This window comes from Ascaphus truei, chromosome 2 (assembly GCF_040206685.1).
Source record: "Ascaphus truei isolate aAscTru1 chromosome 2, aAscTru1.hap1, whole genome shotgun sequence".
NCBI lineage: Eukaryota > Metazoa > Chordata > Amphibia > Anura > Ascaphidae > Ascaphus > Ascaphus truei.
In genome coordinates, this window is record NC_134484.1 from 232,667,626 (window position 1) to 232,689,442 (window position 21,817).

Consider the following 21,817-nt stretch of genomic DNA (forward strand, 5'->3'; position numbering starts at 1 on the left):
AGGTGGCACTGGACCCGGATCAGACCCAGGAGCCCGGAAGCAAGGCCTAAATGAACCATCCCCGGTCATCCACAAGCGGCTCAGCCATAAGGCCAGAGGTCCCAGACCCTGTTAAACTGTTCGATCTTTTGGTTCAAGAGAGCCATTAAATACTCCATGAGTTTCACCTCATTCATCATAACCTACATTTTATTAAATAAATCAGTAGTTTTGTAACAAAGAATAATGTATTTCTGATAATGAGCTAATCTTATGACTTTAAATATCTGGGAATGTGATTGTTTTATCTTGTCGGCATGTGATATTCTCTTGATAAATCTCTTGTGAGTGCAAAATGCGTAGGTGGTCCCTTTGCTTCCGTTTTTTTACCTTAGCCTAATAACATATACTTCTATTATTATTGGAGTTCACCTCTCTTTCTTTATTGGTAGTGCCTTTTGCAATTTGTACAGGCTGTGATAATCTCAAAATCTGGCATTGGCATTGATTTTGTTGTTAAATGGAGTTTCGTTCTGTACCAACATTCTCAGTGTTCAAAGTATTTAAAAATAAAAATTAAAAAAAAATCAGAAATATATTCGGATAGAGTTTTTCTAAACTAAATCCTTTTTTCTTTAAAAATATTGAGCATCCTGAATGATGCATCTTTAAAAATGAAAGACAACAAACCAGGGGAAAAAGATGCGTTCACAGCTATATCTGTACATGTTGTGTTGAGTGGAGTGGTTTGTAATGTACAGTATAAGCCAATCTATTATTAAATAGGACTTTCTCTCCAGAAAAAGCACTATACAGCATGTATGTCTTATAGGGACTTGGTGAACTCTAATTTATCACATGAGAGAAGAAAAAGGGGCTCTGTTTACTGCATTCTGAACAACATAGTATACAGTAATAGTAATTAGTCAAGTTAAAATATGCTATGTTTTAACTTTAGTAATTACTCTTATATCTGTGGTTCAGAGTGCAGAAAACAGATACCCATTTTCTTCTCTCATGTGATTATCGATAGATAGATAGATAGATAGATAGATAGATAGATAGATAGATAGATAGATAGATAGATAGATAGATAGATAGATAGATAGATAGATAGATAGATATAGATCCCTGTATGCACTAAACAATTTTTTTCGGTGCTTGAAAAAAAAACAAATTTCATTTGTTTTGTATCCTCAATAAATGTTTATCATATTTCTAAGTTTAGCATTTTTCTTCGCAGTGAGTTTGCTGTTCTACATATTATAGAATTCCAATCTCACCTTCATTTAATTTTATATTTATATTCATATAGTAATTAATTCTGTCATTCCCCAAAGAATCATAAGTCATTATAATTCTCAGAGATGCAGTAGATAAGAACATGAGATGACTTCCCAGTCTTTCTGTTGTTTGGTGACATCGATAATTAGCATTTGTATAATTAGAGGTGGTTCCCAATGGATTGTAGACCTCCAATCATTTGGGAATGATGAGTTAATTCTGCATGTTGTTAGAAGTAGATGTTGCAGTTAAGTTGTTCTCTACTTTTCAGCAGTGTGAGATGCCAAGTCACATAGTGCTTTATTGTACTTTCCATATTGTAGTATAATTTTCAGAATAAATATTTGAATAACAGGGTAGGTACTGTACTAGGGCACAATGTGCAAACTTGACCCGTTTTGTTTGGGTTTAAAAAAAAATTCCTATCATTTTTTGTTAATTTTTTTTTTTTTTACAATTCTTTTTAGAAATTTGATGAAAATGTTAAAATGTTGCCTTTTTTGTTTGAAATTGGTAAAAAAAAATGGCAAAATGTTACAATTCTTGTCTAATTATTTGCGTGAACCTTGCTGGGGTTTTTTTTTTACCTAAAAAACTGTTTGTTTCACTCTGTTTGAAAACCTTTGGGAGACATTTGCACATCTCTAGTAGATACCATTTATGATTTTATTATACAAAATATATTACAATTATTCAAATTAGCATATTCCCTAGCATCTCAACTATGTTCATAGGAACAGGTGTAGCAGATGTTATTACATCTGTTACCCCAGAATAACAGAGGAAATAATGTGGGAGATATTGTGTAGGTTCAAGACGAGATAATGCATGCATTACTATTTCAATGGCGCTTGTGGAAAACCTTGCAGTAATAATGTATCATATTGCGTTAATGGGAGTTTTAACATCTATCACATCTGTATCTCCCCACATGGAGTAAAAGTGACTCTTTTGGAGGTATACAATATATGGGTAATCTACTAAATAGGACTAGCAACAGTAGTACAGTATTTTGCTTTTTGTAAAATTGAAGAACACAAATTTGACACAGAAGGGCTACACCAAATTAAGAAAAAAAAATATTTGTGGCTATGGTCATTTTGCTTACCATTACATTTGTGTTTACTATACAAAATGATCTGTTATTTAAAAATGTATCTTTTTATATATGGGTGATTTGCAATGCTCTGGTATTGCCCTCAATTTCCAATTTACTGGAAGAGTGTGACCTAAGTCAGTATCTTTCATACAGAAAGCTCCACTGTTATTGACATTCATTAAATCATTCCACAGTGCTGTGCTGGGTACCATATGATGCTACAGTAGGTCAGTGTGCAGCTCACACACCTATTTCATCATGCATTATTTAGCAAAGTCACAGCTAAGGTGCACATATCATTAACTTGGCAAAAAAAGCAATTAAAAATCTTCAAAGAGACATTTCAAACAGTGCAACAGTATTTAAATGTCATATTTCTGCTGTAAATGTATTTTTAATGATAACATTTCTTTGTAATGTAAATCAAACGCTTCTCAATAATAACATGTTAACCAAGATACAGCTCAATTGCTGAATAGCGATCAGTACCAACAATACATCAGTTTAGTTTACTAGCTATTAGACTATTACAGTATTATTATTACTATTACCATTATTATAATTTATTAATAAGACAACACACCAACATATCCTACAGAAATGTACATTGGGATGGACAGATAACAATACAATTGCAACAAGAACTAACACTAGTCCAGTAGGTAATGAGCCCCTGCTCCATGTATCTTACATTCTAAAAGTAAGAGAGGGCAGAAACATACGGTGTGTTTCCAATGGTTACTTACTGCTTTATATGGAACAGGAACATATGCACTCATGGGAATAAAACAACTTGCAAAAGCAAGTAAAAAGGCCCCCTATGGTATAGCACTCGCCAAAATGTAAATATGAGTAGGTTTAAAACGTAACCTTTAATGGTTTATGTAGGATACAATATAGGTGGACAAAACAAAATAACAAACAGCACATGGACAATGAATCACTGATAGAGATATGTAATAAAACGATTATTAAACTGATACTCTCACTCTGGTATAGGATATACTAGTATATCTGCACTGCACTATAAGTGCACTGCCTTGAGAAAGGTCCCCCTGTGAGGACCGAAACGTTGGCATTTGTGTCACCTGCTCTAATACAATCTTTTTGAAAATTACCTCTGAGTGCTGTCTCATTCCTACTGCGTTGCTGCGGCTGCACCACTGCTGTGAGGAACACCCCTGCCTGTTAACTACTGCTAAGGGACATGCACCTACCTTTTACTGCAAACATGTGAGTGCCAACTACTCTCCAGTGAATATATATATATCCTGCAAGGACAAGGCTCATGCCCCTGGAAGAGATCGTGTAGGCAGCTCAAGGTGAACCAGAGGCTGTACAGGCACACAGATGGTTTGCTCAATCTAGAACGTTACCAGGTAAGTAAATGGTATAGTCCCTATTATACCCCGATCATGCCAGAATTAGGCATATATAGAAATGAAAAAAAAAAACCTTGAGAAAATCACAAACGTGACGAAACGTGTTGGACGTCTTGCCGCACGCAGTGATGTGCTGTTTGGAGGCAGGGTTTGGAACACGGATCCAGGAAGCCTAGCACATACGCGGGTTCTCTATTCTGCTTTGCTTGCTTTGCCGGCTGTGTTGCAGCTTGAACTGTGGCTAAGAAGCTGGTCACAGCCGATTGTGGCATAACGGAGGAGCATACCCCATGAAAAGACATCCTAAAATCGGACAGGACAAGCTTGCCGGTTGGAATCTACGACAAAGCAGATGAGTACTCCCTATAACTTTGGCAAACCTGTTTCCTTTGGTTTAAATACCAACAGCAATTGATCTGTTTTCCTATAAGCAGCGTGTGCACACAGATTATGTTTTTACCCACTATATGAGTATAGGTTCTGGTGACTACTCCATGTTGTAATTCTAACAGTGTTTTCCCTGGGCCTTTCTGATCCTGACCCATATGTAAGAAAATCCCCCAATTACATGGATGTGTGATATGTGGTGCACATGCTGGCAACACACTCCTGAGTCTCTTGCTGGGTTGGTATTGGGGAATATCACCATGACAGGCGTCTGCGTTAGTGTGCTCTGAGTCCTACTCACATCTGGTACAGTGCCTCAACCACATCAGGATCTCTGCGGCAGCAGGGGGAAGTATCTGATGGGAACTACTTCTTGGTGCATCCTCCTGGGGAATAACTCCACACTCACACAGGAGGGATCTTTTGAACGAGGGCATCTTTAATGTCATCTCCATAGGCAGACTGCCCCTCATAGCGGTCGTCACTTAGACCAGCATTTCCATGAGGTACTCCATTCAGAAGGTTCCTCCTCTTTTAATAGAGTTGTTTCCACCTCTCCCCTAAGGGAGATCCACCAGCAGTGCCAGGCCCCTGGACACAGTGTGTAATTAGTTTGCACTCTGACAGACAGACTTAAACTGCTGCAGACTCTTCACCTTGAACTCTCCTTTTTAACACCTAACTTTAGGCAGTGCTGTGTCTTATATAGACTCCAGAAACAGACCCACCTCTGTGTAAATAACAGTGGACACAAAGCATGTTGTCACTTCCTTTGTTTCATGTGACACTTCACCAGGTTCGTTACTGGCAACCCTGCATACTTACCAGGATTACTGCCAGCATGAGAAAGATATGTACACCATTTTTAACATGGCTACATAATAAATATACTTTTTACCAACAGTATTATGCTATGGAGCTGGCGCTTCTTTTCTTTTTTTGTTCTATAGGTTATCTGTGATGAGGCTAGATCACTTAAGAAGCTCGCCTACTCTATATGGACTGTTTCCGGAAATTGGACATTTCATCTTCATCATTATTTTTGCGATTGGTTTGCCATTTATCATCACAATCTATCACTGTGGGGTTTTTGATTTTTCTACTTGTTTGATTCACTTTTTCTACTTTCACCTTTCACTGTTTATCGCACACACATATTCAAACACAATTAGTGCTACTCTTTGTTTGTGTTCTTTATATATAGAAGTGAACACAGGCGCACCTTGGAGGTGCCCGTTTGTCCCCCTATCCAAGAGTTTTAATAAAATTGCGGAACAAGCAACGTGGTTTAGAGAAGATTAATATGATAATATAGCTAGCAATCTAGATTATAGGTTGCAGTCTCTTGGTAGCTGCACGGGTGTGTATATAGACACAAGAGCTTGAGTAGTTAATAGTTGGGATAGTCAGCTCGGTGTGTTGAGGAGCACCCCTCACTGAAGTTGCTATTAACTCCCAGAGCAAAATAACCAAATGGAAAGGCAGCTGACATAGTTATGCAATTACCGGGTGTATATATATATATATATATATACTGTAAACACCATGGCTGTTCAATTAAACTGTGTATGTGTTCAGCTTGGTGTATTCATGAATACCACTTGTGGAGATTAATGCTGAACCACAGTAAATCAGTTATCACACGAGGAGGAGTTAAGCAGAAATGGCAGCCTATGGTGTGTATATGAACCAACACCAAGGCTGTGATCATTAGTAAAAAATACTGCATAATACTGCGCAGCTTGGTGTATTGATGAGCATCACTTCATTTATATAGATGAGAGCAAATAGATATCAACCAAAGGTCAGTAGGTGTATAAATAGCTGCTTTGTGTAGTGACAGCTGCTTAAATCCCTTACTGTTTCTTCACGGAATAATGCAGGAAGATACTTGATAATGAGGGGATAGCTAAAGTTACAGGTACTTAGCCCATGTAGAGATACTATGTTGCCGTAATGGATATGCTGTAAAATGCGGCAATGGTAGCAGTCAATTCACGGGTAGTTACTGAGTTGCAGTCACGCCTGCACTCCCTCCTCCGTGAGAATAGGAATAGGAAGTGAAGTCACACGGTGACGCCCACCGACATATGTTTCGCGTCACACAGACGCTTTCTCAAGGTGGCCCCACCTCTATGGGAGCTACATGTTTATATAGCTGGTTGTTACTTTGGTTTCTGTGACGCTTCGGTAAGTGCTGCAGTCCCCGCGATCGTGTGAGGAGAAATAAAGCATTATTTGCATATTTGTCAGAAGGGGATGGAAGGCTAGGTCTAAGCAACAGTCCGATTGTGGTGAATGAAAGGCTAAAGTGAGCTTAGATGAGGGGTAAAGGAGAGGGAGAGAAAGAGGGGGAGGGGTTTGGGAGAATGGAATTGCTGGTACTGTATATTGATATCACTGGTACAAGGGTACAGTGTCAACCCAGAGATTAAGTGGGTTTATGACACTGCCATTGGAATGTATCAAATACTGTAGTAGGAACTTAACTGCTGAAGGTACAGTATTTAGCCAATGAATAGTGCAAACAAAGCCTTCGTTTAAACCTTGCGAATAAAGTTTGGATAAGGTGTAAATCCATCGCCTTCTTTTTAAGGAGTTCCTTGTCCCAATTACCTCGGCGTATGCATTCTGGTAATATGTCAATCCCCTTGAAGGCGGAGAATGGTCATTTCACATCCGTGTATACCGTTGATATGTTTAGCCAGGGGTGTATCAGAGTTGTTTCTGATGGTCCCTATGAGCTCAAGGACCTGTATGGGCAACTGGTCTTACTGACATATTTTCTGCCACAGCTGCACACCAATTGATAGATGACCCCAGTGGTTCTACAGTTAACAACATTTTTCATGGTGTAGCTTTTGGAGTGTAACGATGCGCTCACCACAAACAAGGCGTGACCGCAAGGCCGAGGTGGGGATTTGATAATCGTCAACCCACAGCCGCGAGGGCGCGTCTGGAGTGTAGATAGGACAAGGTACCTGGGTCGGGGTAGGAGAGGTCAGGATGGTCAGTGATACTTGCCGAGGTCTGTATTGGAGAGGTACAGATCGTTACAGGTACTTTTGCCAAGATCAGGATTGGAGAGGTGTGGATCATCGTGGGTAAGCCATGGTCAGGAGCGGAGAAGTGCAGAATCCAAAAACAAGCAAGGTCAGGCAACACAGGAGAAGACAGGCAAGGCTCAGACAGGAGGCAGAACTGCAGTAAACACAGCACACATAAACAAGGTTATGCTCAGCCAATGTGCCAGAGGGCAGGCTGAGCCTATAAGGCAGAACAGTCCAATGAGCTGGAAGCATACTCAAGAATATGCCTGGCTGTGGTTGGCTGAGGGAGTCAGCACAGGTGTATCTCTTTAGAATGAGGAGCGAGGAAGCTTCTGCGCGCGTGCCGCGCATTGCGGGCTGCGCGGCGATGACGTCACTGCATGAGCGAAGCTGGAGGCGGGACCAGCGGGAACGGCATTAAGTGCCGAGTGCGGTCCGCGCGCGCCCCTAGATGGAATGTTGGCATTTGCCGGTCCGCGAGATGCGCTGCAGTAGGCAGAAGAGTTAGGAGGGCTGGTCGCAGGTCTAAGCAGGTAGGGAGTGCGCCGGGGAGGGGGCGAATGACGGATCCTTACATGGAGTCATTCCAGTTGGTGAAGGTTTTGGTGACCTGGGCAAATTGACAGGCATGGCAACCCTGGCATTAGTAGTTGCTCAGTGTCCTTTTGCTCAGTCATGAACCTTTGTCCACGGGTTCTAGGTGGCTGTGTACCAAAAGGTCCCTGATGTTGGTAGATCACCTACTGTCTCAGCTTCTCCCCTCATGAAATCCCTCTCCTGGCTTCCAATCAAATCCCGCATCTCACACTCCATTCTTCTCCTCCTCACTTTTAAAGCTTTACACTCTTCTGCCCCTCCTTACATCTCAGCCCTAATATCTCGTTATGCACCATCCAGACTCTTGCGTTCTTCTCAAGGATGTCTTCTTTCTACCCCCTTTGTATCTAAAGCCCTCTCCCGCCTTAAACCTTTTTCACTGACTGCCCCACACCTCTGGAATGCCCTTCCCATCAGTACCCGACTAGAACCCTCTCTATCCACCATTAAGACCCACCTTAAGACACACTTGCTTAAACAAGCGTATGAATAGCACTGTGGATAATAGTGGACACATGTTACATAAAGCTTGCCCCCCTGCAGACACACTTACCAGAATTCCCTCCTACTGTCTCTGTACGGTCCCCTACCTACCAATTAGACTGTAAGCTCCTAGGAGCAGGGACACTTCTTCCTTAATGTTACTTTTATGCCTGTAGCACTTATACCCATGACCTGTTATTTATACTATCTGTCATTTATTTGATTACCACATGTATTACTACTGTGAAGCGCTATGTACATTAATGGCGCTATATAAATAAAGACATACAATACAATACAATATGTCTTCACGTTCATGATGTTGCGTTCCAGTGTTTTTTCACCAAGCAGAACGACTGTGTGACACGGCCTTTGGACATCACTTCCATCTCGCTTTTGGAGTCAGATGTCGTTGATCTATTGAGTTAGCATATTGTCCGTGTATATAAATGTACTTTTCAATTACAAATACAAAATAACTTTTCAACTTCTAAACTTACACCTGCTGTACAGACCAAAGTTTATGAATGTTTCTCTTCGATATCATCCTGGATGGCCCTCCGCCGACATAAACTTAACATGGCAAAAACAGTGCTCCTCATACTTCCTCCCAAAACTTGCCCTACTACCTTCTTCCACATTACTGTTGGAACTACAATCATTCACCCAGTAGCCCAAGCACGCTGCCTAGGGGTCACAATCGACTCCTCTCCACACATTCTCTTCTCACATTCAAAACGAATCTAAACCTGTTGCTTTTTCCTCCACAATATTACAAAGTTACGACCTTTCCTCTGTTGCTCGACTGCTAAAACTCTGACTCAGGCCCTCATTCTCTCCCGTCTCAATTACTGTTAATCCTGCTGTCCGGCCTTCCTGTCTCTCATCTGTCTCCCCTATAATCAATCCTAAACGCTGCTGCCAGAATCACTCTACTCTTTCCTAAATCTTTCAGCGTCTCCCCTGCTGAAATCCCTCTCCTGGCTTCCTATTAAATCCTGCATCTCGCACTCAATTCTCCTCCTCACTTTTCAAGCTTTGCACTCTTCATACATTGGTTTATTGTTTTTTTTTTATTTTTATGGCAATGTACAGTAATGTCTTTTTTATTTGATGCATGTATTTTTTTTCAGGTTGACCATTGACTGGCATTGTGACAGATCATGCCCACAGGGCATTGGTGTGGTACTGTGCCAATTAATTGGTTTATTGGCTTTTTTTGTGTTATGGCAATGCAACATGGTTTTTATTTGATGCACGTTTTATTATTATGTTATGTTTTTGCAGGTTGTATATTGCCTGGCATGGTGGTAGCTCATGTGCCACCGTGCCAATCAATAGTTTTTTTGGCATTTGTAATGTGTTTTTTTTTCTATGTAATACTGTGTTTTATTTTTGGCCTGTTTTTTTTTTTAGCTTTCCCATTTATTCCTATAGTGTTAAAGCATGCCCATATTATATGGGCATGCTTTAATACTGTGCCAATCAAAGGGTCGTGGGGGTGGTGTCCCCAAGTAAGGTGGGTGGGAAGCAGGGGAGTGTGGGTTAACACCTTAATTACTATACTGGTAACTAACCACTAAGGTGATTAAGGGGTTAGGGGCTATTAAATTGTATTTTTTAATTGTGCTGTTGCTGTTGATGCCCACGGAGGACAAGGTGATGAGGATGATGACAGCCTTCATCCTGGCAGGGGTAAGTAGCAGTTTAATTTACTTTATGCTACTGATTTATGTTTTATTTTAAATGGGCAAATGCACTATTATCCATATTTGGATAATAGTAATTTAACCCATTACTGTACTGTATATATTGGGGAGGGGGAGAGGGGGTGTATTTATTTGAATGCATTGCATTTTGTTATGCACAGGATTGATACTGCAGGCCAGAGGGACCCCTAGACACCCGAGGAAACCACATAGGACCCATGTGGGGCCCCCGGACACCTGCAGGGACCATCTGGAGGCCCCCAGACACCCACGGGACAACCCGAGGACCACAAGGGGTGGGTTGTGAATTGATGGGTAGTAGATATTGTAATGTTTATTGAGGGCAGAGAGGGTGAGTGAAGGGCCAAGTACCCCCTTCACTCAACCCCTCTGCCCCCAATAAACCCGCTATGTTTATTGCCCCTTTATTGCCTTAGCGGCTAGCCGCTAAGGTAATGAAGCTGCTTACATTTTATTTTTATTCATAGTGTGCGTGATCAGGGTGTTTCATTAGCTGAACTGCATTGATTTCAGCATCGGGGACCCCGTACTTCCCGAGATACAGGCCCCGTTATGGGGTGCCGGGATCCCCGCTATGTTAAAAACCTTTGCATCACGTGACAGGAGGCCTTTAACATTGCAGGAATACCGGCACCCCATACTGGGGCCTGTATCTCGGAAGCAGGGGGTCCCCGATGCTGTTCAACTCAGGAGACCCCCTGCTCATGCACACTATGAATAAAAATAAAATGTAAGCAGCTTCATTACCTTAGCAGCCTTTCAACATTTGCCGGGCCCCAGCTTCCCCCTATACAATGTAGAGGGGAGAGGGTGATATGAGGGGCAGGGAGGGAGAGGGTGATATGAGGTGCAGAGGGAGAGGATGATGTGAGGTGAAGGGAGGAGAGGGTGACATGAGGTGCAGAGTGGTGGAGAGGGTAATGTGATGTGCAAGGGGTGAGAGGGTAATGTGATGTGCAGAGGGGAGAGGGTGATGTGAGGTGCCGAGGGAGAGGGTGATGTGAGGTGCAGGGGGAGAGGGTGATGTGTGGTGCAGGGGGGGAACAAGGTGTTGTGATTTTCCGGGTGGGGGAACAGGGTGATGGGAGTGCATGGGGGGAGAGGGTGAAGTGAGGTGCAGTGTGGGGGAGATGGTAATTTGAGGTGCAGGGGGGAGGTTGATGTGAGGTGCAGGGGGTGACAGGGTGATGTGAGGTGCAAGGGGGGGGGGACATGGTGATGTGAGGTGCAAGGGGGAGAGGGTGATGTGTGGTGCAGGTGGGAAAGGGTGGTGGGAGGTGCAGGGGGGGAGAGGGTGATGTTAGGTGCAGGGGGGAGAGGGTGAGGTGCAGGGGGGAGAGGAGAGGCTCAAGTGCAGGGGGGAGGGTGATGTGAGGTGCAGGGAGGGTGATGTGAGGTGCAGGGAGGGTGATGTGATTTTCAGCCCTAATTTTGAAAGGAAGCAAGATGCAATACGCTTATTGATGAGAAACAAAAATACTGTCCCCAAACAAGTAATAATTAATAATAATAATAATAATAATAGCATGTTCTTGTATATGGCGGGAAAATGAACGTATATCAGGTAAGGGGTTTGGATAGATCAGTATACACCTTTAGAAAGAGCGGAAGCTCGAAACGCGTTGGTGGGGGCCTTAGGGCTCGTTTTTTGTATCCATGCTCTGATCCATTAAAACGGCTTTTATTTTGGGACCCACCCTCCAGTAGTTGTTTTTTTACAGTAGTGCTCCATCTCTCCTTCATCAACTCTATTGGACCCTGCGGAGTACCGGAAGCACACACCTGTGGAGGTATATCTCACCTGAGATCAACCAACAGTGATTTAATCTACTCATTTATACACCCCAGTTATCCACATCGATGTATTTAGGCTGGACACTAGCAAGTGTGAGTTCTCACTATCCGTGGAACTCTATCCGGTTTATCGGTTTATAGTGGGTCTGGTGTATTTATCATTTCATGGTTGGTCACATCATTTGGTGGGATACTTCAAGGATACAGTTTACAGCATTTATGCCATTATGAGCCTATGTAGCCTTTGTGATCTATGTTGAGCACCATACAGCTTTTTGTTTTCATGCTTTAATATCAACACCACCTACAACACTGCCTCAGGGACAATCAAGACAAGCATACTCAAGCACTGGTATATACTTGCTAATGATAAAATAGGCAAGTCCTTCATGAATCCACCTTTATTTTGTTATAGAAGAAGACGGAACATCAGTGACTCGTTGACGCAGTCTGACCCGATGACAAAGTACAGCAATCCCACCAGTTGGCTAACCAGACCACCAGGAGTTTATCAATGCCATGTCTGAACGAACTGTAAGCATATGCTTAAGAAGAAATTTGCACATCCACATAGGGGAAAAGACATAAAAATAAATGACTACATGAACTGTAAGAGTCGTTTTGTAGTATATTTTATTCGGTGTCCGTGCAGCCTTTATTATATAGGAAAAACAACCCGGATGCTCAAAGAACTTATTTGCCTACACCGTTCGACCATCAGGAAAGCTTTACTGGATACTAGCAACACGGATGACCTGAAACTACAACCAGTTGCAAGACATTTTAAACATTTTAAACAAAGTCTTGCCACCTTGCGATGTATGCCAATTCTCCATGCGCATGCTCACCCTCGGGGTGGTGATAGAGGCAAGCTACTGCTTCAACTGGAAACAAGGATGATATTCAAATTAAACACCATGGCCCCACGGGGCCTTAACGAGGATTTCAAACTTTGTTGCTTTCTATGAACGTCTCTCTGAGTGCTTTATCAAGGTCTGGGTCTTGGGCTGCTATAAGCAGTGCCATTGTTATGGGATTGTAGATATAGCATCTATCTCCCTTCTAGAGTCCATTTTTGCAATGCTGGGAATTTCTGTGTTATGCTGTACTTGGTGGCATCCTGTGTACCCCTCTCTGAGTGCTTTTCCCATTGTGCAATCAATAGCCCCGGGATATTGACATGGATTTACACATTTTAGTTTTTATCTCCCTTTGGAGTGCATATTTCTTACACTAGGGATGTTTTGCATATGCATCAATATTGTTTTGCTACAGCTCATATATTTGTTTTTCTTCTCAACGCCTGAGATATTTTGCACAAACAAATTCTTTTTTTTTTAATATATATATATACTGTATATACTGTATGTGTGTATATACATACATACATATATATATATACACATACAGTATATATACACATACAGTATATATAAAAAAAACAAAGAAGAAAAGCGCCCGATCCTAGTATACATACATATATGTATAAAACACTGCTGTTCCCACAATAGACCACTTAAGACCCAATTCTAATACAGATGTAGCCAGATACTCTATCCGTCACTAGTGCAAGCTGGCTGACTGTGGCTGCCCCAGTGCTAGAGGATTATCGCTGTGGGTGTATGATCTGAAAGCATGCACAGTACCCCCCGCAGTGAAGTCACGGCATGCACTGTTTGCTGAAAAAGCAAAAAGCCACAGCTCAGGAGACAATGCCTCATTTTTCCTTCTTTACAGATATCTAAAGACAGATTAATTTGGGTATTATCAGTATATAGATAATAACGGAAACCAAATTAGTGGAGTAAATCACAAAGAGAAGAGATATTGTATAGGGGAAAAGCAGATGTCATAGTACAGAGCCCTGTGTAAGCCCAACAGAAAGTGGGAGTAGGTATGATGGGAATGGTTAGAGAAATAGGAGTTGACTCAAGAGAGACTGGTGTTACAAGACCAATACATTGGAGAAAGTGGGGGAGGAGAGAATGATCAACAGTTTCAAAGGCAGCACAGATTATGTACTGCAGAGTATGTGCACTATGACAAAAATAAAGCTTCACACAAAAGATAAAATATGTTAAACTGTTCATGCAATGTCTTTTTACATAATGTATAAGGCTGTGCTTATAGTGCCGGCGACTGCGACGCGACGTTGCGGCAAAATAAATGCATTGCCGCCATCGCGTGCGCTTATAGTAAGTGTGAAGCGACGGAGCGACGGATTGGTCGCGATCGCTGGAAGTCATCTCTATTTGATTTTCCAGCGACCATAGCGTCGCCGGCACTATAAGCGTAGCCTAACCCTGTTCACTTAATGTAACCGTTTATTTGTAACTATGTATTTGTCATCGTAACTCTATGCCCAGGACATACTTGAAAATGAGAGGCAACTCTCATTGTATTACTTCCCGGTAAAACATTTGAAAAATAGATAAATATCTTTTTTCATAAAGCATACTGTATGTACACTACAGAACATTAGATAACATTATCACTCAGACATTTTGTAAAGTAACCCCAGTTAAAGCTCATGCACATTTTCCTTTTTTTCCTGCATCTACAGTACCAAGAGTGTTCTCTCGTGCAAGTAGACTTAGGGGCTTATAATAAATAGTCCAAAGATGCTGGATGCGGAAAACCTCAGATTCAAGTTTTTTGGTCAATCAGGGTGCAATCGGTAGCTTCAGACTATATAAAATAAGCCGTACAGAGACTGATAGAGTCCCACTAAATGCCTACATATTTTTAGTCTTCATTCAATACATTTATTTTTAATATTGTAATTTAGTGTCAGGCAGCTCTTGAAAGCAAAGGATAACATACTTTAAACTAAGGCCTCGGGCATGGTCAGCGCTTATGCGCTGACCCGTGCTGAGGCGCGCTGCTGCTTGGCAGTGAGCCCCTGCTTCCGCAATGAGAGCGGCTTTAGCAGGGGCTCGAGCACACTTCCGGAAGCGTGCGGAAGCGTAAGTCTTAGAAATTTTTTAAATTCAAGCGCTCAAGGCCGGTCACTTGAGTGGTATTGAAAACACACAGATGGAACAGCAGGCTGCAGCACAGCCTCCTCCTCTACGCGTTTCACGCTCTACTGGTGCTTCGTCTTCATCCTAGACGAAGCGCCAGTAGAGCATGAAACGCGTAGAGGAAGAGGCTGTGCTGCAGCCTGCTGTTCCATCTGTGTGTTTTTCAATAAAGCTACGGTGTTCAAACTCGGGACCTGACGTCATTGGGCTGTTTGTTGTCGCTCCGGATTCACCCCTTTCCTTCCATGTGACAAATAAGTGCAGACTATAGAACAATGCATTTAGTAATATATATATATATATATATATATATATATATATATATATATATATATATTGCTGTATACATACAGGCATACCCCGGTTTAAGGACATTCACTTTAAGTACATTCGCGAGTAAGTACATATCGCTCAACAGGCAAACGGCAGCTCACGCATGCGTCAGTCAGCACGTCCTGAATAGCAATACCGGCTCCCTACCTGTACCGAAGCTGTGCGCAAGCGGGGAGACTATAAAGCCTGTTACACATGCGTTATTTACATCAGTTCTGCACGTATATGACGATTGCAGTACAGTACATGCATCGATAAGTGGAAAAAAGGTAGTGCTTCACTTTAAGTACATTTTCGCTTTACATACATGCTCCGGTCCCATTGCGTACGTTAATGCGGGGTATGCCTGTATATATACTGTAATATATATATATATATATATATATATGTATATACTGTGTATATATATATATATATATATATATATATACATATATATACACACAGTATATATTTCTTGCTTTATATATATATATATATATATATATATATATATATATATATATATATACATATATATTGTGACAAACGGCTTACTCCGGGGCTCCGCCGTCTGTCCGGGACTGTTAGAACACGGTCTTTTAGGGTAGGTTAAATGATGAGACGTCACGTACTGTTCCTTTAAACAGGCTATGCCTGGTTTATTCAGTCCCAGGCACTGAGACTGCCACAGTTTAAACAGAAAACAAAGCCAAACAAAAAGCTGCTCGTCTGAGCGATAACTTAAACTTAGATGTCCCTGACTCAGAGTTGGAAGTGGCTTGTCCACTTCCACCAACAAAATAAGTACCTTTGCAGTCTTTAGACAAACTAACAGAATGAATGAAGCGATTTGGGAAAGAGGCTTTCTCACCCCTCTGCAGTTCAGCAGCCTTCCAGGCTCTTGGGCGGGGCCCAGAGGAAACAGGAAACAGGTCTTATATACCTGAACTCTAATCAGCATGACAGGTGACAGAAAACAGGCAGCAGACAAACTGTGGAATGGAGTGCCTGTACCACGAGGCTGCCCTGTTCAGCTTAGACAGGACAGAAACTGTTCAGTATCCTGGGAGCCCTGTATATGGAGTTTATTACCAACCCCTGGTTTCTGTCACAATATACACACAGTATATATTTCTTGCTTTAGATATATATATATATAAAGCAAGCACTCCAATTCAAATAATCCATAAGGCAAGGTGATAGTCCCATAAATAATGCAGAGGGTACATTACCATTCAGCAGAATAGCGAAAAAAAATGTGTTATTTTTAGAATAATACAATTTTCAGATTGTGTATTTGATATATAATAATTGATATCTGAAACAAGTTTACAGCAGTTTCTTGTTGCGCCGAATGCATTATTTTTCATTGAAAATAGTTTTGTGTGTTAAAATCAGCATTGAGGCTGCACATATACAAGCTAATTAACCCTATAGTTTTTGCGCACTTGATACATATATGAGAAAAATGGCAACTAACAAGCAGTGCTGAACATAATATAAAACACACAAAAGGTGTCAAAGCAAGAAAGTTAAAAAAAATTACTTTTGGAAAATTGGAAGGAAAGGAAGAACAAAGGTTGTTTGTAAAACTTAAAAGCGAGTGTAGCTCTCTGTTCTTCAATGACAGGCTTCACTTGATGTGTGCAACTTTTCTTAAAAGTTCTGCTTTAAAGATTTCTATTTCTTTTAGCCATTGTGCTGCTTCAGCTTTGTTATTGTTATTTTGTGTTTATATAAAAATATTACATTATTAGAACAAGCTTATAATGATAGTAATTACCATGTTACAGCACTATCTTCACTAAGACTTGGGTAGCAAGATTTGCGTCCATATACAGTACAGTATGTTTGGCAGAATATTCATTGTAGCTTCTTTGTTTAAGAAAAGTATAATTCAATATAATAAACCCATAGTTTTTTTTTATTTAAAGCATTCGTTTTAGCATTAGAAAAACCCAATATTTTTCTGAGGTCATACCATTCAGGGTGCTGCTTTATTATTAATCTCAATTATCATCGAGATACCTAGCTCCATATTGATGAAGCAGTGCGTTGCCACAAGACACGTGACACCTTACAGCTCATTCAAGAGAATAGGCTGGGGGTGCCTACCAATGCCATAAGATATCTTAACAATTAATGTTTTTCTGTACATTTAACAAGGCCACTTTTGAAAATCAGCACTGGATCACACTTTGCGTGAGCTTACAAACTTATTGTACCGCAATATTATTACCCCAAAGTTTTGTAACATTAAAATACAGTACATTACCTCAAATGCTGCACAAGATTTGATTGGGTAGAGGTAAATATGGGCGAGTGTGATGTCCAAATTATTTGTTGCCACAGATGCAGTTTCTGAGACTTCTCTTGAAGGGCAAGTACAAGTATTTCCAGTCGTTGATGAATTTGTAAAGACATGATTGTCAGAGGCGCTAACTTCCATCATTTTCCCATTGGTAAGGCAGCTATATTGTGCTTTGTTTCTGCCTGTCTGTGATGACATCGTGTTGGCAAGATCTTTTTCTTCAAGTTTTTTCATTGTAAATTGTGACTGTCTTTTAACGAAGGAATCTACTATAAACTCCAAAAAATTTCTGGCGTCTTCGAAAGTGGACATATAGCCAAATGATATCCTGATGGAACCTGTGGGTTGCCCATCAATTAAATCCATGTCATCGCCGCATACATGTCCAGCCTTTAAAAAAGAAGAGATAAAGGAGACTAAGGAACATTGGCTGGATGACATGAAGCTGCAATGCAGTTACGGAAAAATTGGGCGCAATGACCCACCGCATTGCGGCTTCATGACTCCCGGCAATTACTTTAATATTTTCTTTACGTGAGTTAAAAGCCAAAATGCCCCTTTGTGAAAAAGGGCAAAAGGGGCAGGGTGATTGAAATGAACTGAAACCTTGATGTATTAAGGTCTAACACCCTTAGTGCTGGGCACTCAGTATTACTGTACCACTTTATTTGGATCACATCTGATGAGGCATAAATCATAAAGCATACATTTCTGAGTTTTTTTGCAAATGAATTCAAGGAATGTGTGAAGACCTAACTGTTTCTCAATACATCAGGGGGTCTATGTATCAAGGTAATTTTGGAGCAAAACTGGGATCATTGTGGGAGGAGTGGCATCACTGGGGGAGGAGTTGCATGGTGCTCTCAAACACGGTGGTCGCGGAATCGAAGGATTAACACTGCAGCGGGTCCTGTTAACAAGCATGCATCCCCTGAACCATGATCGTGGCAGACACTGTCCCCAGTGCCGTGGACTTTCGCTGGAGTCTTGTACATCTGCAGACTCCAAGAGTATTATATATATACATAAAGGAACAAAAACACAGGCGCAAATAATGATAAGTGTTAAACCGATACAGAGTAACAGGGACTAAAAAAGACTAGGGATATATATATACAGTATGTGTATGCATGTATATATGTATGTATATATATATATATATATTTAACACACATTCCCAGATAGCTCAAACTCCTACATCCACCACATATAAACAAAATAGATGCTCGGTGCACACAAGAATATGAATAAAAGTTAAGTATACTTAACAGTCCAGTTGCTTGCAGATTACTATACTAATCTATACATGACATACTGTATGTTCCTAACCTGCATGTTTTTTTTCACATCCATATTGCTGATTCCAAGATGTTTCTGGCAGGCCCCAGTATTGCAGAAGCATCCTGTGCGGAACTGAATGTTATACAGGCTAGCCATCTTGTCAACCTAAAAATAATGTAACAGGTTCTGTATCAATATTATGAAATAATGGAGATAGAGCAACACTGAAATGGTGGCCAAGATATAAGCAATAAGCCAATAAACGTTACTTTTGAGGTAAAAATTATTATTAATAATAACGCATTAAGTGGAAATAGCCGTGTTAGTCCAGTTGCGATAGTGCAGAGTAAATAAGTACTCCAGCATTAGGTGACACCTTTTCTATTTGCACTAACAATTGAAATTATAAGACAAGCTTTCGAGAGTTCTTTTTTCCTCCACGGGTCAAGCAATTCTGCAGTATTCCTGACCTGAGGAAGAGAGTGGAACTCTCGAAAGCTTGTCTTATAATATCAATTGTTAGTGCAAATTGAAAATGTATCACCTAATGCTGGAGTGCTTATTAAATAATAATAATTTATACTTTGTACATACTTTTAACAAATATGAAGCCACTAGAACAAATGAGCAAATGTATATCTGTATAACCACCATATATTATAATAACTGATACTAGTACTTTAGAATATACAGTCTTATCTCTGACCAACGTAACCTCTCTGGTTTCATTTTCATAACTTTTCTTTTAGGGCATGTCCATTATCATGTTTAACAGCGTACATAGATTGCGTGTAGAGATGTGTGGATGCCTTCAAAAGTGCCTGACAAATGTTTTAGTGACGTTTCCATAAATACAGCATTTATTCGCCACATTTTTGCTACAGTTCACATTGCTCGAAAATAAGCAGTATTTCACAACTTTCACCAGAATTTCACAAAATGTCAGTAATTTGCAGCACATAAAAGGCCAGGTGACCATACACATTAAACATTAGGGGAAAATTGCATATTTATGCAAAACATTTTTTGTAAAAAAGGGGGCACAATGTGCCTGGTTTGTGAACTTTGATGAAAATAAAATGCTGCACATCTCTGTGTATGGGGACAACAAATTCAACTATTTCAGTCTGTAAGCCAGGATTTGTGCATGACTAAGTAAAATGTATGAAAAAGTTTAATAGAGCGTTTCTACCCAAAGGAATATCCCTATGGGCTAGAGTATGTGGGGGAAACCACCCAATTGGTGAAGAAGTGGTTTGTACAGCACAAGGCGGTCATACGTAGGGGGAACTTGGAGGCACCAGTGGCCCACAATTTTATCTCAAAGGGCCACAATGTGAGTCAGCTGAGATTCCAAGTAATTGATGGGTAGGGAGAACAAAGAGGGGGGGAAATAGGCTCATAATATGGCTCAGAATAGGCTCTAACGAGAGGCAGAGTGGATTAAAAGACAATACTATGACTCCCTCCAGCATGAATAAGGAACTTGATTTAAAATGTTTCTTTTAAACAACGCTTTTTATCATTACCAAACATGTCCCTTTTCTTAACTTATACCTTCTGCTCCTTTCAACAGAGACTCTCTATTACACATCCCTCAAAGGAGGGCTGTGGACATATGAGTTGCCCCATGTTTGGTTATAGTCCAGTTCACCAGAGGAGTCTGTGGCCTTTGCTTATTGGACTCTTATAGGTATATTGTTTTTATTATGAGTCTAATCCATTGCCATCTCTTTTTCAGATCTCTTCTCTCTGTCACCAACCCCTCACTGGCTGATCGTGTGACCGGCTGGCACATACATGCATCCCATTGCATTAACCTTTCTCTGAGATTCACCACTGAGATGGAACATAGGTCTGTTGACTTGGAGATCCTCTACTTATGAGTACTTCTCATTTCTCATTATATTGTGAGAGAATATGATCTGCATATTTCAATTTATTTTGAATTGGAAGGATGATGTATAGCATTTATAAATACAAGTTTCTCATATATCATAATATTTCATTTAATTAACCCGATGAAATTATTCAATTATGTACTGTAAGCTTTGTGATGTTATTAGCATTTGTGTCTGTATATTGTTATTAATTGTTGCCTTTTTCTCTGTGTTTTCACTCAATGTATTGAAGCTGGCTATCTCTATCTTGACTACGATGACAGCTATATCTATATACAAGCAATTATTGTATTGACTCCAGACTTCAGCAGTTTCAAGGCAGCCGGTTTGACCTCAATCAGCCTCGGCTAATAGCTGTATAGCCTTTTTGCCTCTTTTTTCGTTACCTACAGTACCTCCCTCCTTTTATCTTGTTTGGGGTGTCCCCCCTTCCCTGCATACTTTTGATTTTGCTTATTTAACTTAGTTTTATTCTATACCCCCAGACCTCATATTGCTGGGCTTGAACGTACCCCTTTGAGCAGTACAGTGATGCTGTACATATCTTGGGACAGTAACCACTAGAGGTCTCTAGCATACCTGTATAGCAGCTAATCTGAACAGACTATACAGTATATCTTGCAGGTTGCATTTTTAGGAGGACGCACCCAGCTGATAATGGTTCCGTGACTTGTTTGCTCTATCCGTGCACTGTTTGCATTTGTGCATAACAGTTATTTGTATGTTTCTCTATTTATAGTAAACAAATCATTTTTTTATATATTTCATTTTTGCTTCATTGTTACAAATATAAGTCCAGTACATTTGATATGGAGCCTAGGGGTCCCTTTAATGTTCCTTTTGCACGCATCTTAAAACCCACCTCCTTAACAAAGCATTTGAGTAGCTCTGGCTGATACGTTACACCTCATACATCGACCTTGGCCCCTTGCAGATGCAATTATCAGAACACCCTACTACTGTCTCTGTACGTACTTCCTACTTACCAATTAGATTGTAAGCTCTTCGGGGCAGGGACTCCTTTTCCTAAATGTTACTTTTATGTCTGGAGCGCTTCTTACCATTATGTGTTATTTGTATTATTTGTTCTTTATATTATGTCACGTGTATTACTGCTGTGAAGCGCTATGTACATTAATGAAGCTATAAAAATAAAGATATAAATACATACGTACAAACATATTTCTAAGTTATTTCGTAC

General features: G+C 40.6%; 1 protein-coding gene across 1 annotated transcript in view; it reads right to left on the reverse strand.

Annotated features, from left to right (window-relative positions):
• MOCOS (molybdenum cofactor sulfurase) overlaps window positions 1-21,817 on the reverse strand; it is a 510,054-nt gene that overhangs the window by 30,959 nt on the left and 457,278 nt on the right. The window contains exons 7-8 of the mRNA XM_075585954.1: window positions 18,764-18,880; window positions 17,399-17,824 (exon numbers count right to left, since the gene is read on the reverse strand). Of these exons, the coding sequence (XP_075442069.1) occupies window positions 17,399-17,824; window positions 18,764-18,880 (543 nt within the window). The remainder of the gene's footprint in view (window positions 1-17,398; window positions 17,825-18,763; window positions 18,881-21,817) is intronic.